Source organism: Sorex fumeus, unplaced genomic scaffold (genome assembly GCF_029834395.1).
Source record: "Sorex fumeus unplaced genomic scaffold, SorFum_2.1 ptg000021l, whole genome shotgun sequence".
Lineage (NCBI taxonomy): Eukaryota > Metazoa > Chordata > Mammalia > Eulipotyphla > Soricidae > Sorex > Sorex fumeus.
This window is the reverse complement of record NW_026606078.1, coordinates 11233739-11251956: the sequence shown is the minus strand read 5'-3', so window position 1 is coordinate 11251956 and position 18218 is coordinate 11233739. Positions and strand designations below refer to the sequence as shown.

Genomic DNA, 18218 nt, shown 5'->3' with positions numbered 1-18218 from the left:
GGCAGCAGAGAATCATGGGGTACAATGGAGTTGGGGTGGGTCAGGGCAACACAGGGTCTAACTCTGTAGAATGTAAACGTTTAGGGTGCACGTGTTTAGTAACCAACCTCATACCGAAGGAAAAGTTAATTGATTTTTCTATCACCTGACACTGATAAGGAATTTTTTCACATTTTCTTTGTTTTTTCTTTGGTTTTTTTGTTTCTTTCCTTCCTTCATTTTTTGTTTTTCATACTTTCCTTCCTTCCTCTTACAGAAATTGCCAATTTCTTTGAAAAAAGATACAGACTCTTAAGCCTCCCCCCCAACTGAATTCTGATCATTGGGGTCACAGTTCATAAAGTTTGGACTGCTCCTTTAGAATCTGAACTTTGTTGTGTGGCAAGCGACAAGGCCTGCAGGGTAAGGGCGGTGGGGGTCATTGGGATCTGGGGAAACTGTGATGCATTCTAAGGAGGCCCTGGGGGGACTGTGATGCTGATCAAAACATGTGATGTCAGAGATTAGTCAGCCACTAGGAGGGTGCTGTGGGGAATCCAGGGCTGTCCTCAGTGATGCTCGGTCCAGGAACACATAGTGCTGGGAATCTAAGCAGAATTGTCTTCAAGCAAGGCACTTAGAATATGAAATCTGTGTGTGTGTGTGTGTTTCTGTGTGTGTTTCTGTGTGTGTTTCTGTGTGTGTGTGTGTGTGTGTGTGTGTGTGTGTGTGTGTGTGTGTGTGAGTGCTATACTGGCTATACTCAGGAAATCTGACTTTGCACTCTTGTATTGTTCCTGATGGGGTATGGGGACAGTACGTAGTGACAGGGATCAAACCTGAGTAGGCCAGGCACAGGGAATCACTCTCCCCGCTGTGTTAACTCTCTGGCCACAGGATCTGAAATATTTTTGGTCCAGAGAATATTTACTATCTAGTCTTTGAATACTTTCATCTCCTTTGGTATCTGGTAACAAGAAGAATCTTGTATTCCTTCCTTGAATCAAGTAATAAACATGATTTTTATTATTTTATGAATTTACTCAAAACTGTAGGAAACCAACTATAAAAATATTTAGTGATATATCCTTGTAATTTAAGCCAATATTTTATACCATATATCAAATTATTTATTTGAAAACATACTGTGTTAGTGCCTTAAGCCACCAACTAAGTAGACAAAGTTCTCATAACATAGAGAAAACCACAGGGAGGAGCCACTAAGCAGCAGGTGGGAACTATGGGGCCAGCTGTGCCCTCCCTGTGTTCCTTGGGTTTGGGCCCTTTTCTGCAGCCACAGACCACAGGCAGCAGCCCTGAGACTGGCTTATTTGCATAGTCAGCAGCTCTCTCCTGAGGGGATAAGAAGGGACCAGGACAAGGTTAGCATCAGGTGCCAGGATCCCAGCCCCTGACCATGGCCTGGACCCCGCTCCTCCTGGGCCTCCTGGCTCACTGCACAGGTGAGGGGTCCAGACTCACAGCAGCCCTGGCCCAGTGGTCTGGGGCATCTTTGCCTAGTCTGAGCTAAGCAGAACACTGGTATACGATGCCCATCACCCTGATGAAGGGTGGAGGGGTTCCCACAGAATTACTACAGATTATGAAAACTTGGATCTGGCAGACTGAGATTACTCTTTTCCTGAACTCTCATTCTCTCTTGCAGGTTCTGTATCTTCCTATGAGGTGAATCAGCCTCCCTCAGTCTCTGTGAGCCCGGGAGGGGAGTCCAAGATGACCTGTGCGGGAGACAACATTGGAGGCAAATATGTTTCCTGGTATCAGCAGAAGCCAGGCAAGGCCCCAGTGATGGTCATCAACAGTAATAACAACCGGCCCTCAGGGATCCCTGACCGCTTCTCTGGCTCCAAATCTGGCAACCTGGCCACCCTGACCATCACAGGAGTCCAGGCTGAGGATGAGGCTGACTATTACTGTGCAGCAGTGCGGGCAGCTGGCAGTGAGCACAGTGGCACAGACACTGGGGAAGTGGGTAAGAACCTCCTACCCTGGCCTGGTGCTCACCCTCACTGTGCTCAGTAACTGAGGCTTGGGGGACAGGCAACTTCCTAGCTCTGATCATGATCTCGAACAAGAGGTGGTTCTCTATGCTCCTGGATCTTCATTTATCCTTGACTAGAGCAATAATTCAGTGAGTAAGGCCCTTGCATTGCATGCAGCAGGCCTTGTTTGATCCCCACTTCCCTATGGTCCCCTGAACCCCGCCATGAGTGATCCCTGAGGGTAGAATAGGAGTAAGTCCTGAGCATTATCAAGTGAGGCCCCCAAAATAAAATGAAATAAAAAAATACTTTTTAACCCTCAATAATTTGAATTCTTCAATTCAATGTTTTTAGTTCCTCAAGTTTTGTCAACACCTGCTGATCTGTAGTCCCTCCAGCTGTGTTTGGGGAAACTGAAGCCCCTGCCACTGTAGTGTCTTCACTTCCTCATCCCACGTGTGTGAAGGAAATTCAGACACCAGAAGGACAATCTCTGACTCTGAGTGGCCCCTGACTCAGGGTGGCCTTCGTGTTCTCCCTTTCCTCTTGTCCTTTGATGAGACTGCAGGTTTTTCAGTGTTAGAGAAGGACTCCTTGGAAGGGGAAGCATGGGATGCCAATATCTGCTCACTTATTACAACTGAGACTTATGACACCTGGATTTTTGTATTTTGCTAAGAATTTTTATCAGAAGTTTGTGAAACGTCCATGTCACTCTATTATGTATATGGGTAGGAAACAAATGTCACCATGACTTGATACTCAACTTGAATGATTCTTCTTATACATTTAACCTCCCGACCTATCCCCCACTGCCTTTTGGTCATTCTTGTTTTTGAAGGACAAAAAGGGGAAAAATCTTTTTCGCATATCAGATCAATTTTCTATCATTAATCTTCTCATACATTTTTCTTTATTTTTTGGGGGGGGCGGATGACACCCAGCAATACTCTGGATGTGTGATCAGGAACTACTGCTGGTAATGCTCAGGGGACTATATGGGATACAAGGGATCAAACTTGGGTTGGTGAAATGCAAGGCAAGCACAGTACCCAATATTATCCAGCCCCTACTCATAGATTTTGATACTGAAACTCTCTTATTCTTTGTCTCTCATTATTTTTCTGCTATTCATCTGTCTAAAAGATATGAATTAAAAAGTAAAAATATTTTTGGGGACCAGAGAGGTAATACAGGTATTAGGATTCTTGACTTGTACCCTGCTAATTCAGGTTTGCATGTCCAGGACCACATCAAGTTCCCTGAACTCCTCCAAGTATTACTCCTGGCACAGAGCCAGAAATAGTTCCTGAGCACCAGTGAGTATGGTTCTAAAACAAAACAAACAAAAAATAAAACTGTCTTATTTTCTTTTAATAAAACTTACTAACTTAAGTGTTAAGTTAGTCTCTTCCATATTGACTACCATTATTAGTAGTATAGGCAAAACTGGATCAAAGCAACCTAAATGTACTAAAATTTTCATGATTAATCATGAGTGTTGGTTCATAAATCCTTCACCAATGTTATTTTCTTCTAGAATGCAACAGGATTCCTCTCCAGTTCTGTTTTGATTTTCACTCTTATGTGAATCTCAGGGAAACATTTTTTCATCTCATAAACATATATTCTGTAGTATAATGTCACTCACCAATCTTAACTCCTTCCTATTATTATGAAAAAACTATTACCTATCAATAATCAAAGTGAATTTTAATGGACTCATAAGAGTTCTAATTCATATTTTTTAAATTTTGTTAGCTGCATAAAAATTGGAAATCATCTGACTTGGATAGAATTTGTGTAAGCGGCAGTCTGACACCCTGCCAGACCCTTCTGGGAAGAAGGGCCAATGGCCCTACCTGCTGGAGAGATAGCTGCCAGACAGCCCTACCCTGTGAGTTTCCAGGAGAAAAAAAAAAGCGCTATGTCTAAAAAGTGCGAGAGCATTTGGTGACCAAGAACCATTTCTAGAGGACAGACATCGAGCGACGGTGAATGAAGGACCAGGGGAACGGAGAAACAGGGACCAGCCCCAGACTGATCTGTAGACAGTTTATTTCTCTCTCTTCTCCCGCAAAGTCTGATCTTTCCTCTCATGGCACAGTCATAGTCATTGTTTTAGTCGTAGTCATCATAGTTCCATCATTCAAGTTTCCTCCTACTCCCTAAATCAAAAGTCTCAAAGTCCAATTCCCCTCCTGTTCTTCAGTATCTCATCATCAACTTTCTAATCTTCAACATCTTGTCCCCAACCTCTAGTCCTGACTTTGTTGTTCGTTCTTGCACCTTATAGTATAGTTATATAGAAATCACGAAGGGTGGGGATACACAAAGGTGGGCTTGAACATTATCATAACAACAAACACAGGTAAAGCCACTCCTTTAAGAGATTACCTCAAGGACAATAATCTCACTTGAGGGTTCAGCACTCCAGATTACTAGGAGATCCACTCAAGGGCTGAATTCCATCCAGGGTGTATTCTTTCTCTTTTCCTCAGCTAGTAATCCATTTAAACAATCATAGAAAATTTACTTCTTATAATATTTCTAGCAATGTCATTTTGTATGAACACAGTAAGAGATATACTATGCTTAAGGATTGCTCTTCCTAAGGACATGTTGCCATATATTTCAGACCACAATCCTCAGGCCAGATTAATCTTTCCTAATTCCAGCAGGGTCCTTCTTCAGTTACTTATTTTGGGTCATTGATAGAGTTTTTACATGACCAGGCTCTTAACTTATAGATAAGTACTATGGCCCTTGGCCTGGCCCATTATGATGCCAGGGCAGCTCGCAGCTTGCCCTGAGTGTATCCAGTCCCTTGGTCGGATCCTGCTCTTTGTGTGCTAGACTCTAAGGGCAACTGAGGCGTAAGTCAAGTAAATATGGATGCCTAAGAATAAATATTATTTTGGAGTCAATTAACCTCCATGTTACAAAGTATAGCATCAATTGTCTTCCTGTGTCTATATGAGAAGGACATTGCTAAATAAATCATACAAGTGACTTAAAGGGAAGAGAAAAGCAATATAGGATTATTAGTGCATGACGGAATTGTGTGTGCCTCAGGGGCACTGTTATGAGAATAACTCAATTAGCTTTAAGTTCCATGTGGGAGCAGCAAGAACAACCCAGTGTTATCCAACATTACCCCATTCATCAACACATATGACCTGTGCCATGCTTCTGCCATCATAAGCCAGATCCCTGAAAAGATTGTGTTGACAGTGGTAGCCTCAACCCCCACCAGTGGATGAGTAGAAGAGTGAGTTGGTTCCATAGGTGGTTTATGTGAAGTGGGGAGAGAGACATCAGTCTCTAGAAGGAAACTGCCACTCCCATCTACTTACCTCCAACACTGGGGAAACCTGGGGAATTCAGGACTCATAGAAGTCTGTGATGAGCCCATGCATGACATGGACACTCATGGTCCACAAACCTCACAAGGCATCCATCAAGCTGCACCTGTAGTCCACCTATTCTGCCCATCCTGATAGCTGATCCCTGCCACCCGATTTCTAGGGGAAATGTGGACTCAGTCTGCATCCGGAAATTGCTCTTTTCAGGAAAGGAAATCAGTCCTAAATCTAACCCAGGTTTTGGGGGCTCATCGCCTTTCCCTTACTGAAAAGAATTTTAGGAGGTGATAAATACTGAAGTCAAACAAGTTTATTGGGTTAATAAAGAGAAGGAAGGAGAGAGGAAAACAATAATTCATGCTTAGAAGAGATCACGGGCTTCTCCAGATTGGCAAGTAACAGTACACATTCCAAGCACAAATATAGGGATGATTTCCCCAGAGCAGGAAAATGAACCAAAGTGTGAAGTCCACTTCTTATTAAGCAGGGAGATGTGGGCAGCAAGTGTGTGTCTCTCTCTGCCAAGTTTGTTTATATAGTTTTTCTAAACTGCAGCACACCCCCACCCTCAAGTCTGTTGTTAGGGTGGCTGTGAACTGAAAGAGCTGGGAGCAGATTGTGTCCTTCTTCTGATATTCTTCTCCTGTACTTGTACCAGAGGTGGAGTCTCTCCTCTGGGGTTCAACTACCTCTCTTCTTTGGGATCCTTTGCATTATCTTCAAATGCTGGGATTTCTGCATCTTAATGACTCTCTGGGTGTCTCAGATGAATCCTTTGTATTAAAAGTCTTCATTGCTTTGGGACTGGTTTAGATTTCAGACACCTTTCCCCATCATATATTACCAGGGCCTCCTTACCTTTCCCCCATGCAACAGATGGAAGGTTTGGTATATTATAGTCCTAGGTGGAAATTTTCAAAATAACAATCTGGCAGAATAGATCCAAGGGATCAGTGAGGATGAGCCTTTCCGATTCTGATTCTTCTCACACCATCCAGCTTTTTACCCACCCTTTCATAAAGATGAGCCCCAGTCACTATCCCTTTTGACCTCCTGCAAATTAACTTCATTCTCAGTCATCCAGCCATTTGCCATCTGCTTTCTTGGTTTCTGCGATATATACCAAGAAGACAGACAAGAATGTACTAGTTAGGGCTGGAGCAATAGCACGGCAGATACGGCATTTGCCTGGCACGTGGCGAACCCAGGTTCAATTCTCAGCATTCCATGTGGCCCCCCTGAGCACCACCATGAGTAATAACTGAGTGCAAAGCCAGGAGCAACACTGTGCATCGCTGGGTGTGACCCCTAAAGGGAAAAATATATGATAAGAAGAATGTACTAGTTAAATCAGTTACTTCTTTACCAAGAGTTCCCTTGTATAAGATAACACATGTTAAAATTTGGGTAAGAAGTGAAATTATCTGTGATTTTGTAAGTCACTTGAGGACAGGGAGAAGAAGGGAAGCGCGGGATGGAGTAGGGGAGAGACTGGAAGAGGTGGAGAGAAGTGGGGAGAGAAGGGAGAGGAGGTCGGCAATATGGATGAAGGGAGGGAAAGAAGGGAAAGAGTAGGGGAGTCAAGGGAAGGTAAATGGGGAGGGACATGACTTATGTGATAAAGCAGGAGGTTCAGACTAACTCTAGCTGACTGAGAACCAGAAAAGCCCATATTTAACTGTTTCTGCCTAGACATCCTCTGGAACACTTCCCTGTCCTCCACACAACATGCCTGTGGCTTGTGGGGAAAATATCCTCTACAGTTCTCTACGTTTCTCTACAACACTATAAACCTCTGTATATGAGAGCAGGATGCGGAGCCCCTAGAACTAGGTGGACCCAAGGCCTTGGGGGATAAGCCAGAGGAAGTGAGAATTCCCACACGACCGAAAAGAGAGCTCTGCAGTCAGCAAGCTCACGTGTCCGCGGATGACCTCCGAAACAATTGCAGCTTCAGCAGGACCATGCGGTGTCCACAGTCTGGCTGAACCAGGCCATGAAGATAACTGTCCCTGTTCTTGTTCCTAGCTGATGGCTCATGAAATCAGACTTGAATTGTTACCTGGAAATAACAATATGGACCAATGACTGATAGTTAATTGGAGACTTTTATTTGATACAACAGTGCTTTCATAAAGAATGCAATTTGTGTGGTACATTGTAATGCAGTGAGGGGGATTAGAGGAGACTGGAATCAAAGTTTACATAAGTTACATATCAATAGAGCAGATATAGGAGGTGAGAAAGCTAGCAATTCTCTAAGAACAAAGCTCTCAATTTATGCAATAAAAAAGTAGTTGAGAAAATAGGTTTGTCTTGGTCAATGGCTCATATGGTGAGGTATTCTTTTATGATTACTAGCCACCAAAAGATTGTTCATAAATCTTCAACTGTGTCCAGGGGATTTCCACTCCTTTGCCTGAAATCTGGTGCCAGGATCAAGAATGGGCACCTATGGGGCTCTTACCCACATGACTAATTCCTCCTCAGGGGTCATCCTGTCCAAATGGACTAGGGGCACATTCAGCAAGAACCTGTACAGGGAGAGACACAGGATTATCAAGTCTGTCAGCTTCCAGGCCACCCTCTGGGCTGCTCCTCTGAGGACACACTCTGAGCAACTCCATGCCCATTGAGCGCAGGTGTCAGGGAGGAGGCTACACCCAGAAACCCCCAGGGAACCATATCTCTTCCCTCCAGCACCAGGTGCCTTGGCCTTTTAGCCACCCAACCATATTTGTGCTCAAAACACGACTGGTAGTCAGTCTGTCCTGACTAAGGTCCCGAAACATTGCACCCTTGGAGATGGTTGCCCTCCCCTGTGACGAAGCACCAGAGATATTGAGGATGACAGTGGAGTCTCCCAAGATTAACGTCAGGCAGACACAGCAAAAGTGAATCAGACACACCACACATTAATTTCAGTCAATCGGGTGCCTGGGGTGCGGGATGCTAGTAGGAGTGAGACACTGTGCCTTGACTGGACAAATGCTGATTGGGCAAGGACCAAGGTGATTTCATAACAAGGGGAAGTGGAGTTGGGCTGTTTTTCTATGCTGGAATAGAAAAACCACAAATACTATGAATAATTCCTAAAAATAATATGTTAGCCAATATTGGCATCAATTTCAAAGGACAATTTCCTCCATAGTTCAGGTAATATGTGGGCTTTTGGTGACATTGCAAACAACAGAAAATGAGGCCTGGGATTGCGTGCAGTTTAGTACCCTGGGACACTGCTGTGTTGTTCCAAGTAGCCTGTGACTGCATTGATCACTCCATGTTCCAACAGAGCCCCACACGGCCTGGGTGAGATGAAGCACCAGCTTTCTGCCTCACAGATATATCTGACAGCTGTGCATCAGAACACAGTATATGTTATGTCCATCTTATCTCCATTGCTTATGCTCCTGGTTCTTCCTGATATACCCGCCAACACTAGAGGTGACTGGTTCAGATCAAAGGAGTTCACAGAGCCTGTGAGACAAAGCCAAGAGCAAAAAGGATTGTGGGTTGTTTTGGATCTTGTGAGATCTGTTTACAACCAAATGCCCCTAAAGTGAGGAAGTGTTCTGTGACTCAGAGGAGACTCCATAGTTCCTCAGATCAGCCCAAAGTACTTGATTGATCCATCTCTCCTCTAGGGACCCCAAGAAAAAGGGTGCCACAAAAGGTCTGATTTGCATTTCATGGAAAGAGCTTTTGAGATCTGAGTACACCAAGATAGACAATGTCAACCACAGACAATGAGCTAGGGTCTGGAGAGATAGTACACTAGGTAGAATTTTTGCCTTGTAGAAGACAACGTGGGTTCATACCCAGGCTATCAAGATGGTCCTCCAAGAACACCAGGAGTAATTCCTGAGTCTGAAACAGGAAATGCAAGGTATGGCCCCCAAATAAACAAAAATAAAGTAAAAAACTATAACCAAATACAATTAAGCTGTGAAGAAATCTACTCCACACTATGAGATGTCTGAATGAATTCATCAAAGGAGCAGATATACTGACAATGATCCAAGTGCACACTGAGCTTTGGTGCCTAGCATCAATGGTCTCAGCTTCACTTATGAGGTAAAGGGACTTTGAGTCTTGGTTTCAAGACTTTCCAGAGAAGAAAGTCTAAATCTTCTAAGTCATCATTGGCTTCTATGAATCTCAACACTATAAAAGAACATGGCTCTTTTCTTTCTTCTCACAAAAACTGACAAAGAAGGTGATTGCATGTTAGTGCTGGAACATAATTCTCAGAAATACATCTGTCTCCTTCTCCCTTCTTGCCACATGTGACTTTTCTAAACAAATCTGGGTGGATTAGGGGGAAATAGCTGACACCTCTTGAAAGAGTGAGGCCTTTATTATGAACCCTCCTGAGGTTTGGAATTACCTGCAGGTGAGAAGTTCTTCATCTGAACTCTTCCGGGGGACGGGGAGGGGGGGGAGGGGGCACTAACTTGCATCCTGGAGTTTAGAGGACAGAAGCTGGTGTTTCCCAGAGGGGATTCAGAGGGACAGACCCTGGGGGCAACAGGTATCCAAGGTTTAGTACATCACACTTCCTGAGTCTGCACAGGCCTCACTGTGAAGGTCAGGTTCACCTGGTACACTGATAGAAGCCAGGCACAGTACGAGACTTACTGTGAAAGCAAGGGTCTCACACTTATTTGATCAGAAACTCTGATTCCGGAGTTTTAGGCATGTTCAGGTAGCCTTGACCACTGTTCTTTAACCTCTTCTTCCCTCTTTCAGTCCAACTCTGATCTAATTCAAAAAGTCTCTGGATAGCCAGAAAGGAAGTTTCAGAAGGGAAGAGTGACTGGTTTCAAGGTCACATTTCCTGTCTCGTGTGTCTGTATTTGACAGACTCCAGCCAGCTGCCTCACCAAACATCCGGTACACTTCACACATGAGAACTCCCGGGACAAAACACAGGCCAGTATGAAGAGGAGAAAGTCCTGGAAGCTGATTTTGATCACAGACATCAATGAGAAAATTGATATTCTGAGTTAGAAGCAGCTCAGTTTCGTTGATTGCAATCTATTCTCCCTTAAGGGACCTGCTTTGCATCCTGTGTGTGCTAAGATCTTCTTCTAACCAGAAGAGGAGTAAACTTGAAGCATGAGAGCAAACCATCTTTATCCCACAGGGCAAAGAGGATATAAGAATATGCTGTAGATCCCAACAGTGTAGTGGGCTCAAGCAGTGCTCTGGAGTGCATCCATCATGGCCTGGTCCCTTCCCCTGCTCCCTCCCCTTACTGTCTGCACAGATGCTACTCCAGAGTATTAGCCCCACAGGTCTGCCCCAAATCCTGAGCTCCACACTGACACAGACTCATTGTGGGACCTCCTGGGCCAGAGGCCTTCCTGTTCAACCCTGTCTCCTCTCCTTTCTCTCAAGACGCTGTGGCCTCCTTTAAGCTGACCCAGTCATCTTCCAGGTCAGTGGGCCTGGTACAAATAGACAAGATCACCTGCTCTGAGACAACCCAGAGATAAGAAATGCTATTCACTGGTACCAGCAGAAGCTTGGCCAGGTCCCTGTGCTGGTCATCTCTGCTGATAATAACCAGCCCTCAAGGATCCCTGACTGCTTCTCTGACTCCAACTGAGGAATATGGCCACCCTGAACAAGGAGGTGTCCCAGCAGAGCACGAGACTGACTCTCATTGTAGTGGGTGGAATACTCCAGTGGCAAAGCCCACAGTGACATGGGCAGATGGAGAGCGACACATAAATCTCTGTCCCACCCGAATCATACTCTCCTCCAACCCCATGAGTTTGTACTCAGAGCAGCAATTAGATCTGACCCAGAGAGATATGAAGTCCCTGGCTCCCAATTCCACATCATGGGACAGACTTTATACGGGCATCATAAAGGATGAATTGTAGGATGAAGCTGTCATGGCATTCACTGGAAGGGGTTGTTAGACAAAAGTGACTGGACTTCAGGATTGACTGTGTCACTGTCATTCTGTTGTACATTGATTAACTTGAACGGGCTCCAATAACGTCTCCATTCTTCCCAGCCCTGAAATTTTAGCGACCTCTCCTTACTCATCTTTCCCAGTGCTGCCATATGGAGGATCTTTCAGGGTCAGGGGAATGAAACCCATTATTGTTACTGTTTTCCTGCATATCGAATATGCCACGGGTAGCTTGCCAGGCTCTGCCTTCAGGATTATTAAATGGAAATGCATATCCAGTGTAGTAAAATATAAACTGGGGCATATTAGCATTTTTAAGGTTGTTTTCAACATAAACTAATTTGATTGCTATACTAGAAGCAGTTATGAGCCCTCCCTAGGGTTTGGGGCTGGAAAAGACTACAGAGAAGAGGCAAACACAAGGCAAGGAAAAGATTAAATGACTACAACTCAATGGTCAGCCCAAACCTGAGGACTGAACAACCTCTGAAGATAATTTAACAAGTGCAAAGGACCTAAGAGAATCTCAGTGAAAAATATCACCAATGCTCAAAATTCCTTCCTTTCACAAACCTTGCCAATAACTCTTTTCTGTAGAAAGAGCTCCAAGCTGCGCAGCTTGGAAAGGCTCAAACCCTGTTTCCTGGAGGATTCAGGACACGCCATTTTGGAGTCACTGCATCCGACTTAGAGTGTGTCCTTCTCCTTAGGGGTTGGCCTTTCTCTGGAGAAGCCCATACTCTTCCTTGTTTTTACTCTCTTTTTCCTCCTCATTTGTGAGTGTGTCTCTGTGTGTGTTTGCATGTGTGTGTGTTGATTGGGAGTCACGCCCAGCAGGGCTCAGACCTTGTCCCTGGCTCTGCACACAGGGATCACTGCTGGTAGTGACCTGGGGACCATATATATAGTGCTAAGGATTGAATTCAGGTCAGTTGCATGCAAGGCAGGTACCATAACCTCTTTCGGGCCCATCCAAGTAAATATCTTTAAATAAAACTAGTTTTCTTCACTCTTTTTTTTCTTGCTGAAATTCTTTTCTTTGGAAAACAATGAAGCTCCTGGAGCACTGTGATAAAACTTGCCTGACTATCATTTTCCTGCAAAGATCAATTCCTAGTCTGAGGTTATAGTCACTGGGTTTCAGATTGTGGGGACCAATTCCCATGCTGTGCAGAATGAGTGGACTTCAGGCATAGCTTGATAGTCATATAGATGGAAAGGTGGGACATGAGCGTCCATGCCATACAGATGCGATGAGCAGCTTTTATCTGTTCTGACTTTGTAGGTTTCTCCTTAGATGGTTGCAGGGGGTCAAGCAGAGAGCCAGAAAAGCTTTTTTCTCCAGGCTACACCCTTCCTCCCCACTCCACCTAAGGCACCTGCAATAATGTCCCGTAAATACTTTAATCACTACACAAAAGCTGAGCAAGCATTCTCATTTTCACACTTTGCAGAAGGAGAAAATGAGGCATGTGGGATGAGTACAGAAAAGCAATCTGCACTCTAGCACTGTCCAGAATAGCCAGAATCTGGAAGTAACCCTGTGCCCAAGATCAGTTGAGTGGATAAGGAAACTATTGTACAGCAAATATGCCACTGCCCCCCCCGAACATGCCAGGTTATTTCATTTGGGGCAATCCAGAGCAGGGTTGGTGAGTTCCACCACCCACACTTAGAGAACTAGCCCAAGCAGTCAAAACCCTCCAGAACAAAAAGCCAACATCTCCACAGGCTCCATGAGCCTTATCCTTGAGTGACCCCCTCCCTTGACATGGATGATCACTTCCTTATAAACTGGTGAGATCCTGGTAGTGAATACATAATACAGCTCATGCAGGATCCTGATGTATTGAGTTTGAATGCCCTGTTTGCTTAGTGCTTCGATGACCGCTTCAGTTTCAACAGAATCAAAGGCCTTCTTTAAGTCAATGACAGAGCGGCATCTTGAACTCCTGAGAAACCTCAATGAGCTTGGTTACTGTGTGGACATGGTCAATCGTGCTGAATCCTTTTCAGAACCCGGATTGTTTGTATGGTTGTCCTTCATCCACTCTTCTGCTATTCCTATTCAGGATAACTCCAGTTAACAGCTTGTAGACGATGGACAACATGGAGATCGGGCGATAGTTGCCAATGTCGTGGATGTCTTCCTTCTTGTACTGTAGCACTGTCCTGCAGGTTTTCCATTGGGACGGAACCTTGCATTCAGACAGGTAGCATGTGAAGAGCCAAGCCAGTATATTGTTGAGTACTGATGGCAGGTTCTTCAGGTCTGACATTGATTCGGGTCTGACATTGTCTGGGCCAGGTGCTGTTCGCTTCTTTACCAATGAAATGACATGTCGGATTTCAGAAGAGAGAACGTTGGGAACAACATATTCATCTTGTGGAATTTGGTATGTGGGCAGATGTACGTGGCTATAGAAGAGATCCGAGTAGCTGTCATGTATAATCTTCTCCATTGCCTTTCTGGAAGATGTGATAGATCCATCAGGACGTCGTAGGGCAGTTATCCTGGTGTGGTAGTTGGTGAAGGACAGGCGGGCGTTGCAAATGCTTTTCCTGGCTTCTGCTGCAACAGCCAGCACTGCTGCTGAAGGATTGTGAACAACATCATAAAAATTAAATAAAATTTTAAAGTAAAAAAGATTAGAAAGAAACTCTGATGCATCCACATAATGGAGCACTACATGGCTGTTAGAAAAAAAAAGTCATAAAATTTGCTGAGACATGGATAGACATGGAGAGGATCATGCTGAGTTAATCAGACAATGGGATACAGACAGACATACAACGATGGCCATGTTTGTATAGTTGGGGATATAAAAAGTCAAAAGCAACAATACAGTGTGTGAATAATACACAGAGACATAGAAATAAGAGCCAGGGGAAATAGCTCATGGAAAAAAAGCATGCCACAAAAAGGGAGGGGAGTGAAGTTAGGACAGGGAAGAGACCACTTTGACAATGATAGTTGGAAATGATCATTCTGAACAAAAACTAAGTCCTGAAAGAAGAGAAAGATATGGACAATACCTTTATTAGTAAGTGTATTGTAAACCACAGTGCCTAAACCTAATGAGACAGACAGACAAACAGAGAGAAAGTGTCTGGCATAGAACAGCTTTGGAGGAAAAGGGTAGCAGGCGTGCAGGAGGAAAACTGGGGACATTGGTGTTGGAAACATGCACTGATGAAAGGATGGGTGTTGGAACATTTATGACTGAACCTCAATCATGAATAATTTTGTAACTATATATCTCACTGCATTTTATAAAGAAATTCGTTTCATCCTCAGCAGTGCTACAGTTGCATTTGAACCATTGTTCATCTATTATGTGAGAATACCTTCATTCCTGTAGCACTGTCCTCCAGTTGTTCATCGATTTACTGGAGCGGGCACCAGTAACATCTCCATTGTGAGACTTGTGGTTACTGTGTTTGGCATATAAATACATCACGGGTAGCTTGCCAGGCTTTGCTGTGTGAGCGAGATACTCTCAGTAACTTGCAGGGTTCTCCGAGAGGGGTGGAGGAATTGAACCCAGCTTGGCCAGGCCGTCTGCGTGCAAGGCAAATGCCTTACCACTGTGCTATCTACCGACCATTCATGCCTATCATATGAAAATTAGAAAGCTTAAGTTTCAAAGTGAAAACCATCCACACTCAATGGCCTGTCCATGATAGACATAACCCTAATTCTGGGGCCTGAGCAGTGGGTCGACGAATCAACCTCCAATTCAATTCAATAAGCATCCTTAATCATATTTTCAATTTCCCTGCAAACTGATCCTATGAAACCCAGGATCCACAGAGAAGACGCTCACTCCTCCTCCCTGGATGCTCCCAGTAGATACTGACTCAGCCCCTGAGCCCTGTGATCTGAATCTTTCCTGACTTTCTTTCTGCTAGGACTTCCCACTCCCTCCCACTTCACAGATTAACCAAGAGAGGGCAGCAGAGAATCATGGGGTCCAAAGGAGCTAGGGTGGGTCAGGGCGAAGGCGTGTCTAACTAAGTAAATGTAAATGTCCAGGGTGCTGGTGTTTAGTAATCAACCTCATACCTAAGGAAGGGCTGGAGTGATAGCACAGAGGTAGGGTGTTTGCCTTGCACGCAGCCAACATGGCCGACCCGAGTTGATTCCTCCGCCCCTCTCGGAGATCCCGGCAAGCTTCCAAGAGTATCTCGCCCGCATGGCAGAGCCTGGCAAACTCCCCGTGACGTATTCGATATGCCAAACAAAGTAACAACAAAGTCTCCAATAGAGACATTACTGGGCCCACTCGAGCAAATCGATGATTAACGGGAGGGACTTTACTTTACCTAAGGAAAAGGTATTTATTTTCCTACCACCTAACAGTGATGAGCATCTTTCTTTCTTTCTTTCTTTCTTTCTTTCTTTCTTTCTTTCTTCCTTCCTTCCTTTCTTTCTTTCTTCTTTCTTTTTCTTTCTTCCTTCCTTCTTTCCTTCCCTCCCTCCTTCCTTCCTTCCCTCTCTCTCTCCCTCCCTCTGTCCCTCCTTCCTTCCTTCCTTCCTTCCTTCCTCCCTTCCTTTCTTCCTTGCTTCTTTTCTTTGACTCCTTTTGAATCTGAACTTTGTTGCGTGGCAAATGGCAGGGCCTGTGGTATGAATAGGGTTGGGGTATTGTAGGGAACTGGGGAAACTGTGATGCATTCTAAAGAGGTTCTGAGGAACTGTGATGCTGATCAAACCTTGTGGTGTCAGAGATTACTCAGCCACTGGAAGGGTGCTGTGGGGAATCCAGAGCTCTCCTCAGTTATGCTGGGTACAGGAGCACATAGTGCTGGGAATCTAAGCAGTATTGTTTTCAAGCAGGGCACCTAGGATATGAAATGTGTGTGTGTGTGTGTGTGTGTGTGTGTGTGTGTGTGTGCGCACACACGCGCGCAACATACCTGGTCATACTCAGGAATTCTGACTCTGCACGCTTGGACAATATGTGGTGACAGGGATCAAACTGGGCAGGTCCTGCACATGGAATCACACTCCTCGCTGTATTATCTCTCAAGCCACAGGATCTGAAATATTTTTGGTCCAGAGAATACTATCTAGTCAGTTTAACATTTTAATGTCCTTTGGTATCTATTAACAAGAAGGATTCTCTATCCTTTACTTGAATTAAGGAATAAAGTTATTTTTATTACTGTATGAATGTCCCCAAAAGTGAAGGAAACCAACTATAAAAATATATTTTAATGTAAAATCTTGTAATTTAAGCCAATATTTCATGTCATTTATAATTTATTCTAAAAACACAATGTGTCAAAGCCCTAAAATAGCTCCTAAACAGACAAAATTACCATAACAAAGACAAAATAGTCAGGGAGATATCACTAAGCAGCAGGTGGGGACTGCTGGGCCAGCCCTCCCCCTTCCTGTGTCCCTTGGGTCTGGGCCCTTTTCTGCAGCCATGACACCCAGCAGTACCACTTAGCCTGGCTGATTTGCATAGCCAGCAGCTCTCTGCCTGAGGGGATAAGAGGGGACCAGGAGGAGTTCAGCCTCAGTTGCCAGGATCCCAGCCGCTCATCATGGCCTGGGCCCCGCTCCTCCTGGGCCTCCTGGCTCACTGCACAGATGAGGGGTCCAGACTCACAGCAGCCCCAAGCCCAGTGCTCTGGGACCATCTTGGTCCTGAGTTTGAGCTCAGTAGGGCACTGAGGTAGGATTCCCATCACCCTGATGGAGATAGGGGGTAGGGGGTAGGTCCCACAGAATTACTACAGGTTATGAAGATTGGGATCTGGAAGACTGAGATTCCTCTTTTCCTGACCTCTCCTTCTCTCTTTCAGGTTCTGTATCTTCCTATGAAGTGAATCAGCCGCCCTCAGTCTCTGTGAGCCCAAGAGGGGAGGCCAAGATGACCTGTGCAGGAGACAATATTGGAGGCAAAATTGTTTCCTGGTACCAGCAGAAGCCAGGCCAGGCCCCAGTGCTGGTCATCTACAGTGATAACAAGCGGCCCTCAGGGATTCCTGACCGGTTCTCTGGCCACAAGCCTGGCAACATGGCCACCCTGACCATCACAGGAGTCCAGACTGAGGATGAGGCCGACTATTACTGTTTAGCAGCTGTTAGCATTGGGAGCAGCTGGCAGTGAGCACAGTGGCACAGGCTCTGGGGAAGTGGGGTAAGAACCTCCTGTTCTGGCCTGGTGCTCAACCTCACTGTGCTCAGTAACTGAGGCTTGGGGAGATAGGCAACTTCCCTGCTCTGATCATGATCTCGAGCAAGAGGTGGTTCTCTATGCTCCTGGATCTTCATTTATCCTTTATGAACACAAAACTCTTGAGGACTAGAGCCATAACAGCAAGTAAGATTCTTGCCTTGAATGCAGCAAGCCTAGTTTGATCCCCAACTACCATATGGTCCCCTGAGCCACACCATGAGTGATCCCTGAGTGTAGAATAGGAGTAAGTCCTGAGCATAATAAAGTGGGGCCCCCAAAATAAAATGAAATAAAAAATAAAACTTTTAAACCCTGGATGTTTTGAATTCCTCAATGTTTAATGTTCCTCAACTTTTGTGAACACCTGCTGGTCTGGAGTCCTTCCAGGTGTGTGTAGGGCAGCTTCAGCCCCTGCCGAGGTAGTGTCTTCACTTCCTCATCCCACATGTGTGAGGGGAATTCAGACACCAGAAGGACAATCTCTGACTCTGAGTGGCCTCTGACTTATGGTGGCCTTCATGTTATCCCTTTCCTCTTGTCCTTTGATGAGACTGCAGGTCTTTCAGTGTTAGAGGACTCCTTGGAAGGAGAAGCACGAGATACCATCATGGGCTCAGTTATTAGAACTGAGATTTATGGTACCTGAATTTTCGTATGTTGCTGAGAATTTTTATCAGAAGTTTGTGAAACTTCCATGTGACTCTCTTATGTATATGGATAGGAAACAAATGTCACCAATACTTGATACTCA

The 18218-nt window shown here is 44.9% G+C and overlaps 1 gene segment (V, D, J or C); it reads left to right on the top strand.

Moving 5' to 3' along the window:
* The first annotated feature begins 1384 nt into the window (after window positions 1–1384).
* Window positions 1385–17398, top strand: LOC130022838 (immunoglobulin lambda variable 3-21-like). The segment is given in 3 exon segments: window positions 1385–1442; window positions 1646–1972; window positions 17091–17398. Coding segments are annotated over 3 exon segments (681 nt in total).
* Window positions 17399–18218: the final 820 nt, after the last annotated feature.